Source organism: Pterocles gutturalis, unplaced genomic scaffold, assembly GCF_000699245.1.
Source record: "Pterocles gutturalis isolate BGI_N339 unplaced genomic scaffold, ASM69924v1 scaffold11047, whole genome shotgun sequence".
Classification (NCBI taxonomy): Eukaryota; Metazoa; Chordata; class Aves; order Pterocliformes; family Pteroclidae; genus Pterocles; species Pterocles gutturalis.
The window spans coordinates 1274-22231 of NW_010112809.1; the positions used below are offsets into that span (position 1 = coordinate 1274).

Here is a 20958-nt window from a genome sequence, read left to right on the forward strand (position 1 = left end):
AAAATCTAGCCTGAAAAATTAGTAGTAGCCTACAAATATTTTAATTTCCTCATAGTAAATGAAGTGATTAAAATTTTCATGAGTAAAACTTCCGTATTTGTTCAAACAGAAAATCATGAGGAACGGAATAACGAAGATACTGTGCAAAATTTTTAGAACAAATAAAAATGGATGTTTTTACAAAAATACCAATCCCTATTTAGAGACAGATTTCTGCAGAGATTCTTTTCCTTTGGACTGGTTAACATTTCTCAGGCAATTAATGTACTTCTCTTATCTATACTCTCTAGAAGATATGCCTCTTCTTAATAACCAGATCTCAAAACTACTAAACCCCATTGATTTCTCTTACAGTAGTAGTGTAGACAGCCTCTGGATCATCTTCTATAACTCTGGAAAGGCCGAAGTCTGACACTTTACAAACAAGGTTGCTGTTGACAAGAATATTGCGTGCTGCAAGATCCCTGTGTACATATCCCATATCAGCCAAATATCTCATTCCAGCAGCAATTCCTCTCAACATTCCCACTAGCTGAATGACTGTAAATTGTCCATCATGTTTCTGGAGGGAAGAAAGGAGCAGCAATTCTTGTTAGTATAGCTGAGAAGAGAAATAAGAATTAGTTTTACAACTTTAGCTTTCTTCTTATTTACTACTTCTGTGGCAATTCATCCTGGGGCAAAGAAACTCACTTCAAACACAAGTTTTATTTTCTTTAGAGATAAAGCAGTACATCCAGTTAAGAAATGTGTCAGTCAGTTAATATACCAGAGGTAAAAAAAAACCCCTTGCTAATCGCTATAAATTTCTGGCAAGTCTCTTCTAAGAGACATTACCTGATGCACAGCTCTTTAAGTTTGCCTCCATGCTCTTCATCTCTCAGTATAATTATTTGTATCAAGAAAATAAGAATTATCTCCTGTTGGAACCCTAGCTGCTGATAATTTTATTAATATCTTGGAGTTTATCAAATAAACATAATCTTTCTGTTCTCAGATGAGTGTTTATACATCATCTCACACTGTCTTGTACACCTGGTAAGGAGTCAGAACTGGCCAGTTCAGAACACACACTCAAAAAATGCTAAACTGTTGTGAACTTGCATTTATTTTTCCTTTTTTCTTCTCTTAAAAATGACCACAGTTCATTAAGGGATTCTTGTATGCTGATTTCCACCATTTTGACAGAACAAAATTCTGCTCCCAAAAGGCAGAAGATTGGGCTTCCAGTATCAGTGGTTTTAACTTCAGCTGGTGGCAATAATAAAACCCACCACACCTATGCCACATTAAATCACTTAAATTCCTAGAATATTCCCATGCGATCCTATCTGATCTTCTCATTTCTGATCTGGTTTTGCTGAAATAATGTAGAAAACTGCTAGTATTTGTCAAAATCCATTTCAGACTAAAAATAATTTTAATCATATGAATATCATGCATGTATACACATATAAATGCACATATATAAAACCACATATTTAAAAGTGACAATATACAATATAATATATATGCCACTTAAAATATGTTTCTATATGTTTTAATTTTGATACTCACCCTAAGAAATGCATCTAAGGCCCCATTCTCCATGTATTCTATTACAATCATGACTGGTTTCCCTGAAAAGAAAAGAAGACAGATTTTGTTTGAGAAACTGTAACTCAAATGGAGTGTCTTTTTTTTGATAAAACACATGTTATTCCTTTGAAGGACTGAATCATTGAGACAACGAACATTTCTTAGGCCTCCAGCACTGTTACTGAGCTCTAATAAGTTCTTAAATGTCTGCATGGAACGTGGTCATGATTCACAAAATTAAACCACACAAATCAAAATGTCAGTGTGTTCTGCTAACTCCTGCTGTGTGAACAGGACTCTGGAATAATGACACTTCAGATAATATGAAAGGACATAAGAAACCTTATCTCTCTGCATGGCCTTTGAGGCTAAATGAAACTAGAAAAATAATATATTTCAAAGTATTTCATCTTTTAATCATATGTGCATCTTAATCTTTTTCCTCAGGTTGCAGCATAAAGTAAGTATTGTTTTAGTTAGTTACGCATCAGAAGAAAATCCATTAGGAGCAGGCAGCTTGTTTATAATTTGAACATTGACCATGAATAAGCTAAAGTAATTTCTGACATTATGTTGCTATTTGACTGACAGATTGAGCCACTGCTTACCTCTGGTAACGACCCCTTCTAAGTGAACAACATTAGGGTGGTCAAACTGTCCCATGATGCTTGCTTCACACAGGAAATCCCTCCTTTGCTTCTCAGTGTAGCCAACTTTCAGAGTTTTTATGGCTACTGCAACATCTCTCTTGCCAGGAAGCTTTAGACGCCCACTGCACACTTCACCAAACTCTCCTAAAATGAAGTAGATCAACGCTGAATTACTCTGACTGTAATATCAATATTCTTTTCAGGCCTTGATTCAACTAGCTGCCTAAGTGTGTGTTCAAATTTAACATGTGAATGTTCATATTCAAAACTGATTACTTAGGAACGCAAAGACAGGCATGCGCTTTAAATGAACTGCTGAGTAAGTACCTTATGGAGTAAACACTTCACATTAAGACAATCTACAGGATGGTTATCTGACTCTTTTGAAAGACTTGTTAGCAATTTGTTACTTTTTTTTTTCATAAATAGAAAATAAATATGAAGTAGCTTTCATAAGAAAATAATATTACAGAAATAGAAATACAATTTCTAAGTGAAAATGTCCTTCTGTTCTACATGGTTTCCTTGCTATCTTTAGATTCAATAGGCTTTTTCCTTTCAAAGGCAGCTCTTTCGGAGCTGCTTTTAATTTAACATCGTTATGGTGTTAAATGAAGCACTACATTATTACCTTCAAGCAGGATAATTTACTTTGCAGATTATGAAATGAAAGGTGTGACTTGTAAAAATTTGTTACATTAAACAAACACAAGCAAATGCTGGAAGTTTGTAAAAGGTTTCTAAACTAACAGACACTTGGAACTTGAAGAAGCATGTGAAAAAAAATGCCCAAATAGCCAGCAAGAATACCAAAAAGAAGCCTCAACAACCAAAATTTTGGAGAGAAGTAATTGGACTCTGTCAGACAGGAAAGAGGATGGAAGCATGTGAGATGGGGATTTGACTGGCAAAACATCCACCTCCCTGTTATTGAGATTGTGGGAGATTTAAGGATGGTCCCGTGCTTCATGGCTGTGTCAGCAGAGAGAGAAAGAGAGACACCCTGTTCTGTAGCCAGGAAGAAAAATCTCTTGGGATATATAGGAGAAAAGGGTAGTAACATATCTTACATTGAATAAAGGGGAACTTCTCTTCAAAAAGAGAAAGATTCATTGCAAAAAATATTTAATAATCTGATACTTTGCAAATTTATCTGGAGTATGGGAGATATAGATCTAAGTCCCTCCTCCAGATCAAATCAAGTCTGAAATTTATCTCTGCATACCTGTGGAGTGCCTTAACATTACGTTATTGAGTTTACACAAGTATGCAGACACACCTACATCCAAGACATGTTTTAGGGTGAATGCTGAAAAAAATGGTTGAATTAGGAAAGACTAACACAGAGAGTTTGATTAGAGAATCCCTTTAGGACACAGACTGAGATCCTGAGAAATCTGTTGGGATCAGGACTTCAGTGCATGTACAAACTGGCAAGGCAGTGGAGAAAGGTACACTTGGAAATAGAGCTGAATGCCTGAAAAGGTAGATAGATGTTGAAGTGTCCTAGTGGATGAGTTCTGAAAAATCTCGTTTAGGACACCGTCACTGTTCCAATGATACTGTTCTCCTGTCACCCTCAACAGCAGAGCTTAGAGGAGGAAAAAAAGCAGTATCTGGGCCTCAGCTTTACAGTTGTCCAGCCAGAAGGGTATAAATTTGATCAGACCTTGGTATTTCCAACCGACTTGTCTGGGCAAATCTCCACTCAGCATGGCTCATAGGAGATGACCGCTCGCAGAATCAAATTCCTCTCCTCCTGTTCCACGCTAGTTGAATTAAGGTTAGATTCCATCAACTCCATATACCTCTGTTAACACCATGCTGTACCTGAGCTAATTGGCCAGCCAGAGTACAACTGTTCCTGCCTGCACAGGTAAGGCATTAGCTTCAACCACCCTTGGGCCCTGGAGTCATGGTCGGAATATCCATGTCACAGCTATGAACACCATGAGGCATAGCTGTTACATACCTAACAACTAGCTGCTCACACCTTTAGCTTGGTGCCTTAACCTCCCTCTTGCACTTCATTAGCAACACGGTTGACTATTCATGAATTCACCATTCTCCTCACTCACAGCTCCTAGCCACAAGAACTTACTAAAAGGTAGCAATTTTCTCTAGCAGTACCTTCCAAAATTGCTTTTGTTCCACAAACAAAACACGTCTGAAAACCAGACGTGCGTGTGTGCGCGTGTGTGTGTATGTGATACCTCAGAGCCAGGTAATTAGGATACTTGGCACAGGAGGCACTAAGGCTTAACTCCTTTCCAGCAGTCTGTGATATGCTTTTGATTGATTTCCAAAAGCAGATCACTCACACTCGGGCAAACCACAAACTTGAACTTGTATGTTATGCTTTTCAGGCCCGGATGCTAGCCAATTATCTACTCTTATTCCCAAGAAAATAGTGAATTCAGCTGAAATTACGCCCCAAAATGATCCAGAAAATATGACAACAAGGGCTGGAACACTGCATAGCCGCACAGCCACTAGCTCAGCATGTCAACAAGGAAGAGGCTAAAACAAAGGATGAGCAAGGACTCAACATAGTGGGCACCATATTCTCTATCTGACAGGTGGCCGCAGCGGGATGGTAATGAAAATGTTGGCAAGGAAAGCACATAGCCCTCATACAAACTGAGCACAAGCATACTTGCACCCTGTTTGTCTGAGACAGACATATCACTATTCAATAGTTGATGTGGCCAGCATTGCTGATGCATATTGAGACTGCTAAGTGGATTTTCTGGTGCTGTCACTAGCAGAAATTCTTTGATGTATGAGCTTCAGCTGCTTCTTTGGGTCTTTAACATTCTGCTGTTCCTGGACTGCATTTCATTTCACTCCTGTTTGCTATCTACATCAACAGGTTAAAGCTGTAGCTAAACCCCATACACAATATGCTTTCACATCATAACACTTCTAATTAACTTTCTTCAGAATGACTACTGACACACATTAAGCTTTTTGCTATCAGTTATACTCATTAAAAACAAGAATAAATTAATCTACATTCAGAAAAATTAACATTCTGGAATTAGTCTGTCATAACAGTGAAAATACGTTTTAGACTGCAACTGAAGCATTTTCAGCATTTTGCTCAGAAGGCATCAGCGAAGTCCAACTGAATATACCTTTGTGCGCTGAACTGTTGCTATGCTGATATTTTTTTAACTCAAAGCAAGAGATAATGCTCAGTAATTTTTCTGTGCTAATCTTGAATTTAAATCTTCCATATTGTGCATTTATTAGAAGAGATGCTGCCGTTCCAGAATCACAAAAATTACTAGTTAGCAAGGGCTGGATTCTTATGGTCTTACTCATCTGAAGGACTAATTTGCTCAGCAGTGTTGTTAATTTCAACGGTACTACTTCTTGATTAAGACATGATTCAACATGAGTGAGATTACTTTAAAGAAGCATTGTGAATTCTAAGTGTAAAGTTTTTTTACAGGTAAACTAGCTTATTTTAGAGATATTTCTTCTTCTCTTCTTAAATAATACCACAGTATGTAATTTACAGTGCATGCCAAACTATAGGGTGATTTGAAAAGTATTCTACTAATACTCTCATAAAACAACAGGAAAGCAAAAGAACATTTCCTCCAGGAATCCAGAGTATTTGATATTTTTCTTACCCACAGAAACTTAATTTCACTACATGGAGTAGTGCAATAAAAATGTCACATATCTTATTAATGCAAACAAATGAAAATGCCTTTTTAGAGCATGAACACCATGGCTTTAGTAGGTGGTAGGCAGTTCAAGAGGAAGAAAAGCAATGTAAAGCTGGTGCAATTACAATCAGTCATGAGAAGTTAAACAATAACTTTTTGTATTCATAAAATATCAAAAAGAAAAATGGTAGAACAAAAAACAGCCTGAGGGAAGATTTTGTTATACAGAAACAAGACCTTCCTAGTCTCTATTTAAGATTTTGTGCTGCAGCCAGTTTTCTTTAGTCACATGAACAAAAATTCAGAGGTCAAAAAGACCTCTTGCAAAAGGAAAGCCAGCAGAATTTGCACTCATGCCTAACGCCTTTACTCTGACAGTAAATAATAGGCAGCAAAACCGGCCCCCTCCCCACAATTACATTTTAAACAGCAGCTACAGAATTAGAAACCCACAAGCTTTCAATATCAAGCAAGACTCTTCATTTACTTATTTTTTGTGTGTTTGTTTTTTTTCCTCTGTTTGTCTTTACATTTTAGAAACGAGTGCAGCTTCATTGCTCTTAACCACTCTGGCAAATGCAAAAAGCTCTTCTATAGTTGAGGTATAATTATTTGCCTGTCATTATGATGTATGAGTTTCGATCCTGGCTAAATGGAACAGTTGAATCAGGAAGCCACAGCAGCCTTACCTGCACCAATCACACGCTCAATTTTAATACAAGAGGCATCTAGCTCCTTGGCGAATTGATGGACAGCTCTATTTGGGTCCTCGTAGGTTTCAGGGTCAATGTAGGTTTTGGTGCCTGGAAATTTAACTGTAATGATGTAAGAAAGCATGACTGTGATGAAGCAAAGGCACTTATTGTGCAGTCAGCCCAGGAATTCCATTATGCAGAGTGCTCCTTGGAAGAGGGAACCTGCTTCCACACTGCCTGAGTCAGAGCCGCCCTAAGAGGCAACTTCAGCTTTAGGCATCATCTGCAAGCATGCTGACACAAGTACATAATTCCATCTCTATAAAATGACTAACATTAGCATCTGCATCTCCACCTTGAAGTGAAAGAAGTAATAAATATTAAACAGTTCTCAATGGAATAAAATGCAAGGGTTGAGCGGGAATAAAAACAAAGCAGAAGGGGCACAAGACCAGCAGAGGAGGTGAAACTTTCTTTTCTGTGTAAGGACAGCTTATCCTCTTTTCCCAGGCAACATAAACAGCATTTCTTTACATTATCTCTGTTTTCTAGCAGGATTTGAAAGGCTCCTCCACCTACTTCAATTTGCTTAAACTACTGCATATAATATTATTTACAGACTGTGGCAACAGCCAAGCTAAACTATTCACAGCACTTAGAATTATATCCTTCAGTATGTTTCTTGCACTAGGATATGAACATGAGAAACACTTGTAGTCAACTTGCAAAGGCACAGGAAGGGAAAGTGGACTCTATGGCACAATTATTCCCTCTTACAAGCACCTAAGTGAATAATATGCAGCAACTTGGTTTCTGCTCCTTCTTTCTCCAATATAGCACTCAGTGCAACTCAGGCCAGCATGTAGTTTTTTCCCTTAGTCTGCTGCTGATTCAGGAAAATTATTTTTTACCCTTCTGGTGAAAGTAGAGCAACCCTGGAAATCTATTAACCAAGAGATTTTTATGAAACAAACTTGGCTCACAAGGATTACAGTCCTGAGCTTTAATTAAATCTGTGAATTAAAACTCAATATGAAAATACAAAAATGTCCCTCTGATAATTGACACACTGATATACAAGACCAGGATCAAAAGTCAATACAAAACATAAACAATTTATGGTTGCTTTGTAGCCTTTTAATTGAATATAAAATATTTTAAATTTGAAAATATATTGAAAATTAGCTCAGTAACCATGTGCATTCATGTTTCAGATGGTATTACTGACGAAAAAAAAACCCCAAAACCCTCATAAGAAGGAAAAAGCTAGAGAAATTGTTTGAGGGATTTAATGAATATACATTCAGATAAATGATTTGAAATTTTGCCTAGATGTTATTATCTGCCATATTATCTATTTAAATAGATGTTCTTCCAATTGTATTGATAATGCTATGGGTTTTTAAAATGATAAATATTTATTTCTTAAAACCAAAAAGGACCAGGGAAAATGAGAAGAAAGCAATAGGCTAATCTCCTATAATCGTGCTTTCAGGCAGGGAGATGGAGAAGGAGCTATCCTCCTGTGTTTGTGATAAGGGGCCTGGACTGGAAGTAACCTTGCGAATCTCAAGTGGGCCTCTGATGGTTCTTTATTCAATCTGTCATAAAACATTTTGACAGACCAAGGCTATCCTGGCATACCAAAGTGAAATAGTGCTGGCCTGGATTTGAAGACATTGTTAGGAGAAAATGGTAGGAGGAAACCAAATATAAATCTGAATTGCTTGACTAAACTCCTCCATTGTAGCTCTATCTTCAAGTGTAGCACTTGAGGTCACAGAGAGTTGAGGGGGACTGGAATGAAATATATGATACTCTATTAAATATAGTGCTTTAAAACCTGCTATAAAAATGGTTACTTGTAAGTTTTTGCCTTAAGTAACTGTCTAAGTTATGTTTTTGAAAATCCAATCTGGTACCTCGGCAGAGAACAAGGCTGTCTAGACATTACGGAGCAAAGACACCAAACTAGTGTTCACAGCTTTGCGACCAATCTGGTGACCATGGCACTGGGTTCCGTCTCATTTTTGTTCACGGTTATCAAATAACATTAAATACACCACCTTCAATCAACAGGCAATGAAAAACTAGCTTGGCAAAAAGTGACTTATATTTGGTGCTATGTGTATGCCAACTGTTACGACTGATTTGCCGGATCACCAGATTTCTTGAAAATAAAATGAGAGAAATTAGCACTTATAAAGTCTCACCATTTATGGATCAACTATTAATCATTAAGTAGCATCTTTCATATTAATTTGTTTACACTTTCTCGAAACAAAAAATGCCACTGGTAATGGAGACAAGAAAAAGAATTATTTAGCTAGCACATTCCTCCTGCTTATACACTGACATGCAAAAATACATAGTTGATCTTTTCCTTCATGGGCATAGTGGGGATTTTAAAAGTGAAAGCAGTAGCTCTCCTGAAGATGTGAAAATATTACAATGCATCTATGAGAGCCAAATTTCAAATCCATCACTCCCCGAATAGTAATATTTTAGTAACATCAGATTTTTGATGAATACTTTAAAATCAGCTGCGCTGCAAAGTGCATGATAAATAATTCTTATCCCGTTATTATTTTCCACCTTTCTTGAACAGATTATGAATTGATTGACTAAAGCCGCATGATGTCATTGCATTACTTAGTTTAATAGCAAGCATTACTTAGCTTAATACTCACTGCATTTAAATGAAATTACTTGGGTAGCAACACACCCAAACTCAGGAAGCATGAACAAATTCCAGCTGATCTGATTTTTTCAGGGTAGAAAGGTGAAACAGAAACCTTGATCTGATTTTGAGTGAAGCTTTGCTAGGACTCATCTAAACTCATCTAAACAAGCATGCTTTTAGAAGATGCTACAAATTCGTGACTTTATTCTCCATGTGACACTACATTCTCAAAATAGCTCATTATTTTAACAAATGTAAAATAAGAGAAACCATATTGCTTTAATAAAAAAAAAAACAACTATTGGATTTAAGCTACAGCTGCAGTTATTGCTAGATAACAAAGACTACATACAGCATGGCATGACTAAATGGCAGGATCTACTGATATGGGTAGAACTTTTCAGGTATGAGAGAAGACTGGAAACCCATGTATTATTGTGTGTCAGAATTTATATTCAGTTTAATTCTATTACATTATTTTGCAATTTTGGATGCTCAAAATAATTTTGCAACTTAGTTTTCCCATACTTCCGGAGTTAATGACTGATTCTAAAAGAAATTAAAACATTTTTGACTTCTCTTGTCAAAATAATATTACAACTGAAATGAGAAAGGGCCAAAATAAGAAAGTTTTTTAAACTATTTTGATAAAACTGAAACTATTCTTGCATAATTCTTCCTCTCCCCTTAAATGTTCAAGATGTTTCTTGAAATACATCAAGAAAGATGTATTTTATTTAATTTTCCCAAATTTTAATGTGCGATTTTAATGAGAGGCTTTAGGTGCTATTCTTTGCTAGGCAAGTGATTCTAGAACAGAGAACAATAATGAAGTATCTGACCTTTCTTTTCATATTAAATATTCTATTTTTAAGGACATTATGTTTTGTAGATATTGATGCTACTCTATTCATATTAGCAGAAAACAGCTTCTGAGCAGAACAGTTTCATTGTTAGGGTGACGCAGCGACCCACACTTTCTTAATCTGAAGTTTGCCTGAGGTAAAGACCATACAGTCACTTAGCCAAAGGTCTCTCAAATACTGTTCCTCAGAGGGATCACTGGGACGGTGTGAAACATGTATTCAAAGAAACCGAAAGGAAAAAAAAAAAAAAAAAGCAGAATGAAAACGACAGTATATCATACAAATGTATAGAAATAAAACTAACTGTGTGAGCCGTGTCGACATTAAGCTGCATTCTTTTCATGTAGGTCACATTTTTACAGTGTTCGACTTCCCACTTTCTATATACAAAGAATTTTTTAGATTTCTTATGGCTTTTTCTTTCATGGAGTTTTGTTTTAGTATTGCCTACACTATTGCATTTGGGAATTTTTGAAAGGGGGAAAAAAAAGCAAAACACTTACAATGAAAGTAAAGTTCTTCATCCCCTTCTTGATCAGCTTTGCTATAGCCACAATGCCTGAAAAGAAAGATGCTAGTTTTAGTGGTAAATAATGATTTATTTCCTCACATCTAAAGTCCTGACAACATCAGCTTTGCAGGCTGGGATTTTCAGGCACGGAGCACCTAACTCCTGTAGGCCCTTTGAAACTTTCAGCTATAATTCTCTTGACAGCAGAGCTTTAAATAAATCATGAACAGCTCCAATCAAAAGGCTTTTGTATCAAATACCAGTTGGGACAGGTCCTAAAGAGAAAATTCTAGTTCTGGTGAAAAGTTTTATCTATGGATGAAACAGAGGATTAAAGAACTTGAAAGCAGAACACAGTTTTACATTAGAGTATTCTTAAACTCACCGCTGTGCCTCTTTGCCTTGAATTTAAAGTCATTTAAAGGCTTGTCAGACAAAGTGTCAGACTTCTGCATGTGAGAAAACTGAACAGAAAGAGGGACTTTGAGGAGTACAGGTAAAGAACCTTCTAGGGGTTCCTTTTACAGCACGTTTACATAGGACAAAAAAAAACCATCTTGATTTAAGTGTGTCTTGCCAAAGGAAGAGGACAAACTGTATAATTGATAACATAATTTAAATTAAAATTGTCTTTACTAAAAATGACTTCTGTTTCAGTTTTGCAAATTACTGTCTCAGATTAAACTACATCTCAAGAGTTCCCAAGAGTGGGGTCAGATGTGCTTATGCCTATGCAAGGTGCAATACCTTCGCCCAATGATGAATCCAAACACCATGAAGACCAGGATGATGGTTCCTGCCACAGCAACCACCGCTATGATAATAACAGGATTCTGTTCACTGGAAACAGCTGTGGCTACAAACAGAGCACAGACAGATATTAATTTAAAATTATTCCCTACAAAGGAACTGCAAAAAATTAAGTCAACCTTCATGAATTGCAGACTGTTAGTTTACCTCTTCAGTTGACTGAAACTATTGGATTGATAAAGTTAGTCTAAAGAAGGACCTCCATTGGAAATTAATCCAAATGCTGGATGAGTTAATGATCATCTACGGGGAATAAAAAGGAGTTATGCCGGAATTGACCTGGTCAAAGTGACACAGCCATTAGCTGAGAGCCAGCACCAGCCACTTCCACTCCCTCCTGCAGCTGCACTGCCTTCTGTTTTGCCCAGTGGTTGAGTCCTTCCTAAAAGGGAAGACCTGAATATCCCTCCCTGTAAGGGGGGACAGTAGGAGAATAATCCCTGAAGAGCTCTGTTCCTAGCCTCCCCCCCTAAAACTGGTTGATATGACTTTGATGGTACCCAAAGGAAAATTCTGTAAGAAGAATGTCTGAGATGAAACACTATTAAAACAGATTTCCTGTTTAGCATATTTCTATCTCTTACTGATATTAATCATTGTAAATTGCTATTATTACTTATCATTTGTTTCTGTTAGCAACGAAAAGATACTTCCACATATACAAAATGGGATTCTCCATGCTTCAGAGAATTTACATGCTGAAATATCCACACATTATTGCTCTTTTTATTCAGATACACCAATGCTATTAATATATGCAAATGTATGCATGTCACATTAATGTAATCTGAGGATGTAAATACTTAGCCTGAGAAACCTCAAGGTTTTTTAAACACATTGCTTGCCGGACACCTAATGAGGTGGCCATATACTCAGCTGCATTAAATGAGCATAGCTCTACTGAACTCCACAGAGGTATGGTGGTTTGTAACAGTGAGGATCCAGCCCAAGAGACTGAGAACAAAGGAGGAGACATGAGACATCAGGCAGTGATGCTGAGCAAGGGACTGTGAAAGTGTCAGTCATCTGGAAGCAGCAGTGAGATAAAAGAGAAAAAAAAAAAAAAAAAAAGGAAAACCAACTGATAGCTGATTAACTACATTGTAGATGGCATGTTAATATGGTTAACTGCTGCTAGTGGTACCTGAACAGGAACGTCTACATGAGTATTTTATGAATTCCACAGAATCAGGTTCCTGTTGCAGATTTCAGAGGTTCCCATAGAAACAAACAAACCAGTCTTTTCTTTGCCATGTCTTGAGAGAAATGAGCCAATCAACATGATTTATTTGTCACTGTTACTGATGTGTACCAGCTGCTTCTCCCACCAAAACAACAAATCCTTTGTTATTCTACACAGATACAGAATAATATGCATTGAGAGGAAATTTCCTCTGTGCCCCCCACTCTTCCCTGCCCCACAGTTTCATTTCCTAAAGAAACTTTGTAATTTTTCCACGTTCTTCCTAATGCAAGTAAGGAAGATCTCATTATTTGTATTGGTCTTTAACCAAAAAGAACAAATGCTTCTTTCTAAGTAGCTATACCTTCCTGAGATACCCAGCTCAGTAGGATGCTACTGCAGGCCTGCATATATCCCAGATGTGGAACTTTTAGAAGTCAGTTGTCACTATCTTGCGCAAGAGTGTAAGGGCTTAAGTAATACAACTCAGTTCCTGTAACATCACCAGGCCATCAAAGCAGACAATCCCAAACATGGGAGTGTTAAAATTATGCAAAATACAGCATTTCCAAAAACTATTCCCTCTTCTCTTTGAACTTCAGTGCAAACCTCACTTGGAAGTCAAGAAAAAGCAGCATCTTGTCAGAATGACCAGGACGCAAAGCTGCATCCACCTAACAGAGTTTGGAAAAATACCCACCCCAGCCTGTCCCCTCATCTAGTAGCCGAGTGCACAGAGGTTGACACATGTGAGTGGGTTGTTCTGCAATGGTGGGGGCATGGTACACTGGCCGTCTGGTAAGATACGTAGGATGCAATATATGATGTGTTTTTATGTTTGTTTGTTTTTTTAATTGAAAAAGGATCTGATTGTAGGCATGGTCTGGTACAAATTCAGTCACAGAGGTCTAAGACATCTGCCTGTCTTCAGGTACTCTGTGATGCTTCTCCCTTCTGTGTGATGAACTCTGTTAGTGTAAAGGTGAATCAGAACCCAGCTTTCTGAATGATCACTGTGGCTTGGCAGAAATAAAGATACTAGAATGTCCTCAGAGGAATGATTTTGGGGTGCAGACAATCCTTTCAGGGGGTGCACGGCATGGCAACCCATCACGGGTGCTGCCACAACTGTAGGGGCAGGGAGCCACCAGCAGGACAGGGAAGTCTGCCCTTACCTCTGCCTAAGCTGTGCTCGGACCCAGGGGGTGAGAAAGGGACCTAGCACTTTGGCACTCAGCTACAGGTGACACCTAATCTGATGTTATGATATTTGCATATCCAAATGAATGAGGTAATGCTTAATTTAAATGAGTTAAAGCCACCTTTTAAGTATACAGTTGGAGGGGTGGGTAATGAATATCCAAACACCCTGGAGGATTTAAAACAGGAGATGAGCTGCAAAAAACTGTGCTGCTCCTCCAGAGATATCTTCTCACACAAGCAACCTGAAATGTATGATTTGTAGAAAAGAATTCCTGATGAAGTCCACCATGGAAGCTTTAATGATAAATGGGATTCATGCAGGCCAAATGTTACTTTCTTAAATATGATTCTTTATGGCTTCTATAAAAATTTGTAGTAGTGTTATTTCAGACATTAGGAATACATTTTACGTCTGCATATCGCTTCATCCTTTCTTGATTTAAACTGATTCATGGCAAAAGGAAGAAGCAAAGTCTTCATGCCAGGTTGTGCTGAGTCCTTTAACAGTGAGAGCTGCAACAAGTGGCAAACTCTTTCAGTTACAAAAAGCACAGGATCATCTTTAGATCCACTGGTTACAAGTCATTTAACATAACTTTTAAATACTTCAGTGAATCAAAAGATAAAATTACCACCTAAGTGATATTTTATGGATTTATATTTTCTTCCCAAAGAACTTGTATCTCTAATAACCAGCAATGATTCCAACAAAAAAAATACAACGATTAAAGTACTTTTACCTGTGGTAAACACAGTGTAGAATAGAAATATCCTGCCTTTCTAAAGCATTTTTCCTTCGTAAATTTGAAAGTTTTACATAAATATGCATGCAATGCCCAACACATACAATTAGAACTCTATCATAATCTGTCATATATGTGTGCGTGTGTATATGCATATATACATATACACATTCTAACCATATATATTCTTAAAATATTTTGAGATATTTAAAAGCTGCATTCACAAACCCACTGGAATAATGAGAAGCCAATGCCTCCTAACTGTAGGATAACACTGGTTTACTGCTCACTTGTACAGTGCTTCACTGGATGTATATTTCCTAAAAATCATCCAGTAAATGTCTTCCTTTAACATGTTAGCAAAAGACTAGATTAGCCTGCAAGTTCCGATAAAACTATAGAAAAAATATGAGATACAAATAGTTGTGTGTAAAACAATTCTACAAGAATTTAATGGAATTTACTGTCTTTACCAACATTTTAATTATTTCTGAAAGTAATACATGGAAAATTGTGGATTCTTATCCTTGATAGGAATTATATTCTATAATGTCCTCTCAAGATAATGGAAAGTATGCCACTTTTAAAATTTTCTTTAGTGAAAGCATAGGACATTTTACATGGCATGTCAAAAAACAAAGCTGGCCTGTGACAAGAGAAATATCTGCTGTGCATATTGGCCAAGTACGTCGCTGGTTTATATGCAGGTTTTCATCACCTGAGTCAGAAAAAGGGTACATGAGCATGGTCAGTGATGCATTTATTCTACTATTTCCTAATCTTCCATATGTTGATCAAACTCCTGTCAAGACTGTTTACCTCTGTCAATTATCTTTGCTAATTTTAGCGGCTACCAGTATGCTTACATTGAGTATATAAAAATTCTCAAGTAATTAAGGAAATGTGGGGAAATGTTTTGGTCTACTAATTTTAAACCACTATGGACAATAAATTAGCTAATTAGCAGAAACTTATGATGGATTATGACAGACTTCTAATTTGTTTTCCAGAAATCTACTCAAAAGAAGAAATTACTTCTGGCTGTATCTCAGGTTCCCATTCTGCAAAATGGGGATTTTGCTACTGACTCTTTCTAAAGCAGAACTCTATGGATGGAAAGCATGCGATCAGACACAGAGCTAATAATACTAGTAATAACAGTTTATTGCTGCTATTATGATAATTACTATCTTAATTATGTCTATTAGATATGTGGTATTATTCATTATTGATAGTTTTCATATTCTGTGTGGAATCAAGGCAGAATCGAGACCGAACTACAGTGTTTTAAGAATACCCACAAATTGTTCAGGTGGAACCTGGCTGCATTTAATAAGATGCAATAGTGTGTGTCCGCACCTTAGATATGCTGGATAAAGTGCAGAAATCAGAGTTGGCATCCACAGCCTTTGAACCTGTAGGCTATGTATTCTCAGATCCAAATCTGGCTGACCTGCTGCAAGTGACCCAAAACAGAGCAATAAAATTTGGTTCCATGACAGAGCTGTGAAGCTGCCAAGGACACAGGCAGTTCCCATGAATGGGCTCACGGGCCAAGTCTCAGTGATGCAAGAGTTTCATTCTGAAGACCCAAAATGTAGAAAATGTTCTCTAAGCATGCACACATGTATCTACATACTTTGTGGGTAAAAACGTTATCAGTGTGATTTTTAGACAAATAAGGGCATATGAATGGTTCCAGCATCACGGAAAGAGCAAGCTCTCCAAAATGTTATCCCCTGCTGAGATGTCACAGACAGACTCTCTGCTGTACTGTACGGGGAGACTTTGTACTTCAGCTTCATACTTTCCATTGTGAGGGTTTTTGAGAGGTTGTTTTTCCTTTACACAGCTTACAACTTATTACATGAGCCTTGAAGAAACCTAATCTTTGAGACCTCTGTTTCTTTAGTAAACCAAGTTGAAACTAGACAATGAACTCAAAAGACATTAATGATGCACATACGGCTTAAACAAGAACCACACACATGCAAACAAAAGCATAAAGACCTTTTTTTCAGAAAATCAAACAGGGAAAAAATGACCTGGAAAAGCCTCTGTGGGCTGAAATCTCCTCTTTCTTCCCCTCTCCAGTTACAGAGGAACCTAGTACAGTTATTTGCCACTACTCACTTCTCTTGTCGGGGGAAAGAGGTGTGTATTTGAGTGGAAAAAAATTTCTTAATGTTAGACGAACATCAAAGGAGAACCTGTTATGTTAGGAATCTGGTTAATTTTAAGAGTGTTATTTGTAGCTCTACAGTAAAGCAATGAATTGAAGCTCATCTTTCAAAATATAAAGCCAAAAACCCACTTTCACATAGAATTTCATTCATTGTAGTTTTAATGATATTGCCTATGACTCCTTCCTTTCTTGCTTTACTTACCACTTCTACTGAAAGTGTAATTTCCTATAAATCTAATTGTTTACCTGTGGCTTCTTCTAGTGTGGCAACATCCAGCCTGGGGCTATAATTTCCATAGCCAGCAGCAGTAAAGGCACGAATCTGGAAAACATACACTGTTCCTGGCTTTAGGTTATTAATAGAAGCTGAAGTGGACTTGGTTTTCACTGTTGAATAGGTCCTCTCCCTTTGATCCTGATAACAATAAGACAAAAGATTAAATGACATTTACAGGTCAGATTTTATCATGGTTGCACATCAGCAACTGACAGCCAGCCTGGGTAGTTTATTTCAATTTGTTGAATGCTTTCTTTCCCAACATAAAAATAAAGCTTACTCTGTGGAGTATTACAAAACAGTGTCAATGCAATGAGAAGCTCTAAGTGTAACATAAAATTCAAATGGGAAGCTCATGTTGTTACTCATAAAACATCCAGACATCAAATGAATGCTTCTTTGGCTCTGATCACATTTTGTGAAATTTTCACGAGAAAATAGCTTGACCACAGCTTTCCAGGGGGATTTGTAGGGTCTAAACAATTCAAAGAAAGAGAAATCTGTTTTTTCATGGTCAGAACACCTTTCCTCGTTACCTTCCAACACATTTAAAAAATACAATACTGCCAATGTTTAACTGGATGGATTTTGCACCAAATTCTTAGGTCCTTAGCTCAGTTTTCACTTAGTTTTTTTTTCCTCTGGCTTTTAGTCTTTTCTCAGATTTTGACTCTATGGCACCAAGAAGAACTCAGGGAAAGAAGCTCAGTATGACACTCCCCAAATTTGAAGCTGTAAGATTACAAACCCTATGAGTAATAACTCACTTTCAAATACGACAAAAGCTGTATCACAGATCATTACAGTATTCAAAAGGCTCTACTTATTCATCACATTTACTGATCCAGATTATCTTTCAGCATAGATATGTGCAGCCCTGTTGATTTTCAGTGGCAGACGCAACCCTGATTTGAAGGGCAGAAGAGATGAATTAACCATCTGAATGCACCACATGACCAGAGAAGCACGAGCCATACAAGGCAGCGCTAATGAGATGGATACAGAGTGAAGGAATAAATCTGAAACTCATTTCAATAGCACTCTGCCAGCTAAAAATGATGGAGAACCTTCCCCTCCGCAGCCAGTAAAGCAGCAAAGGCTTTTGCTGAAATACAGGGTTAAATACTACATACATGATTTCTTTCCTGAGATTCAGTAATGGCTTCTCCTGAGTCTTGCCCAGTCTGTCATTTGAGCAAGCCCACCAGCTTGGCTAGCAACAATTTTTCATATCTTCTCTAAGAGGGTTTAAATCATATGTAAGTGAGGACCATGGTGGAATGTATGCTGGTATGTGAGAAAGAACAGGAATGCTTGAGATATGAGAAACAAGTGTAAGAAAACCTTAAATAGTCAGGTTTGGGACTGTAAGCCACAGTGGAATTTCAGAGTTTGGGTTTTGATGCATAAATTTTGAGGCTTTTTTGAATTGCCAACAGTTCTTACATTCGGAAAAAAAAAAAAAAAAGCAAAAACAAAGAATTAAAATAATGTGTGCTGGAAATCTCACAGGACAGGCTTACTTGGGAGACTTCAGAGTGTTTCCATTCCAGCCATAGCCAGAAGTGAGAGGTGAAAAAAACACTTATCAGAATATTTCAGAACCACAAAAATGTTTGATTTAATTTGTCTCTAAAAGGACCTAAAAGTTCAGATTTTTTTTTTTTTAAACTAATGAAACAAAACTTAAGCTGCCTCTCTCATTCTGAGCAAGAAGCTTATGAAATACTTTTCAAGCTGAACTGCATTATTTTGGAAGGCAAGTATTAAGTATTTGTGTTGAAATTGTCTCACCAAAATACAAGTACATAGTCCAGTCTATCTGTGACTGTTCATAGCATGAGCTTCTTATTCTCTTTTATTAATTTCACTGTAAAAAGTGCAATACTGGTACGTTTCCTTTTATTACAAAAGAAGTTTAACATCAGTTCTTGTCTTTGCAAACACAGAAAACTGGCAATAAAGTTCTGCTGCTTATTTAAAGTAACACAACTATATAGGGAAAATAATAAAAACTACATTCTAAAAGATATTATTTTATGAAAGTTTAGTATTTAGCATTTTTCTGTCATTTGCCACTACTTATTTAAGTTATCCATTTCATTTTAACAGACTAGAAAATACCACACATATAAAAATAAACAAGTTTTTTTGTTTGTTGTTTGGGGTTTTGAGAGGTTTTTTTGTGTGGAGAACAGTTTTGCCTTCGGTAAATATGTAAACTTTTTTGGTTTTAGTGTATGAACTTTATTTGTGTGTGCACACACACGTTTGAGGAAGAAAAATTACCTGCTAAAATTTTTAAAACAATTGTTTAGCTATCTGTACATATCTGGTAATTTTTGTTATAAGAGCCACAAAAGTGAACAACTGAAACTAGGACTTGGCATCAACATACAAACATTTTATTCCCTTCTCATATAATATAAAGATCTTTTGATAAGTATATTTGTGTAATTTAGCACAAAAAATTACATGTGACACTTGATATTAGATCCAATCTGGTCTGAATTTACCCAGTTCTGTTACTTAGTAAGCTGACATGCTCTTTTTGATACAGAGGTACTATTACCTTGTTTGCCGAGACGAAATGTCTTCACAAGTGATCACAAAGGAGCTCCTTTGATCATTCTTTGCATTTCAATTCTTTCTTTTTTTTCTCCCAGAATGTTTTACACAAAATAGGAATATGTTATGTGCTACAGTAAATTTCCCGGGGAATCTGGAGGAGCCACACTTAGTCTGGGTCCCAGGACAACCATGTAGCTGTACAACCTGCCTTCACTCTGCTTTCATCCAGCTTATGGTTGCATGTGGCCGTACTTATATGCTTGTCAGAATTTTTTATTCTGAAGTACTTCAAAGTTATCATGAATGAAGCTCTAGACACATCGAAATGAATGGCAAAACTCTGAGTGACACCAATAAGATTGCAATTTCACTCTACCAGAAACAGAGATCACTTCATCTGCTACTGAAAAGCAGCCCTCAATTCATTCTTGCGTTGAGAGAACAAGTGAAAAATAAATCTCACAATGTTGGGACCTTTTAAAAGGACAAATAAGGAATATTTATCAGTTGAAACTGTAGGAAGTGCTTTGGAAGTTTTCAGACCACAAGTCGAAGCGGCCCAGCTCATAAGGAACTATCAAATGCAGTCAAGAGTTGTGTTTGATTTATCACCTCAAGACTGGAAGTACAGTGGACACAGAAGGAAATGAAACAAAATTTATACATCATGTAGAAAGACATGAAGATCATAAAAACCATGGTAAAATGTCCAGTGCCAACTTAACAATTAAAAGTGGAAAAAAAAAAGGCAGATTTCAAGTGAATATTTAATTTTTAGGATATCAAAATATAATATATGGGACATATGATAGCAATAATAATTGCAGGGAGTTGCTAGTTTTTAAAAATGAGCAAAATCACAGTGACTTTGATAGCTGATGCCTTTAACATTGTTCCACAACACAGCAAGCCAACATGAAGCAAACAGCACATTGTTGTATATTACAGATAATCTTAGCACTTACTTTCTCATAATACTTGATTTCATATTCAGTAATGACTCCATTGGGATGTTCTGGTTCCTGCCAGGAAAGCTCCACACTCCTCTGCAGCACTCTCTCTTTCATTACTCCACTAACTTGCGAGGGAGCTGTTTGGACAAGATGTGTCAACAAATAAAAAGCAAATTTGTTGGATGCCTAAAATCAAATGTCATTACTGATCCACCCCATGCTGAGCCCCTTTCATTAAGGTAAAAGAAAGCACCTTTCATAGCTCACAATTCAAGCTAATGAATATTCAAGCAGGACCCTATTACTGTTCATAAACTTAGAATGGAGATCGAATTAAAGTGCAAACAACAAGAAGTGGTACTGCTCAAGT

General features: G+C 36.9%; 1 protein-coding gene across 1 annotated transcript; it reads right to left on the minus strand.

Annotated features, from left to right (window-relative positions):
* Nucleotides 1-352: 352 nt before the first annotated feature.
* Nucleotides 353-20725, minus strand: LOC104460390 (ephrin type-A receptor 7; the record flags this gene model as incomplete). Its single annotated transcript, XM_010074207.1, has 8 exons — nucleotides 353-562; nucleotides 1558-1619; nucleotides 2187-2372; nucleotides 6598-6723; nucleotides 10656-10711; nucleotides 11411-11519; nucleotides 17034-17202; nucleotides 20601-20725. Coding segments are annotated over 8 exons (1043 nt in total), but the record flags the coding sequence as incomplete, so codon positions are not given.
* Between the last annotated feature and the right edge of the window lie 233 nt (nucleotides 20726-20958).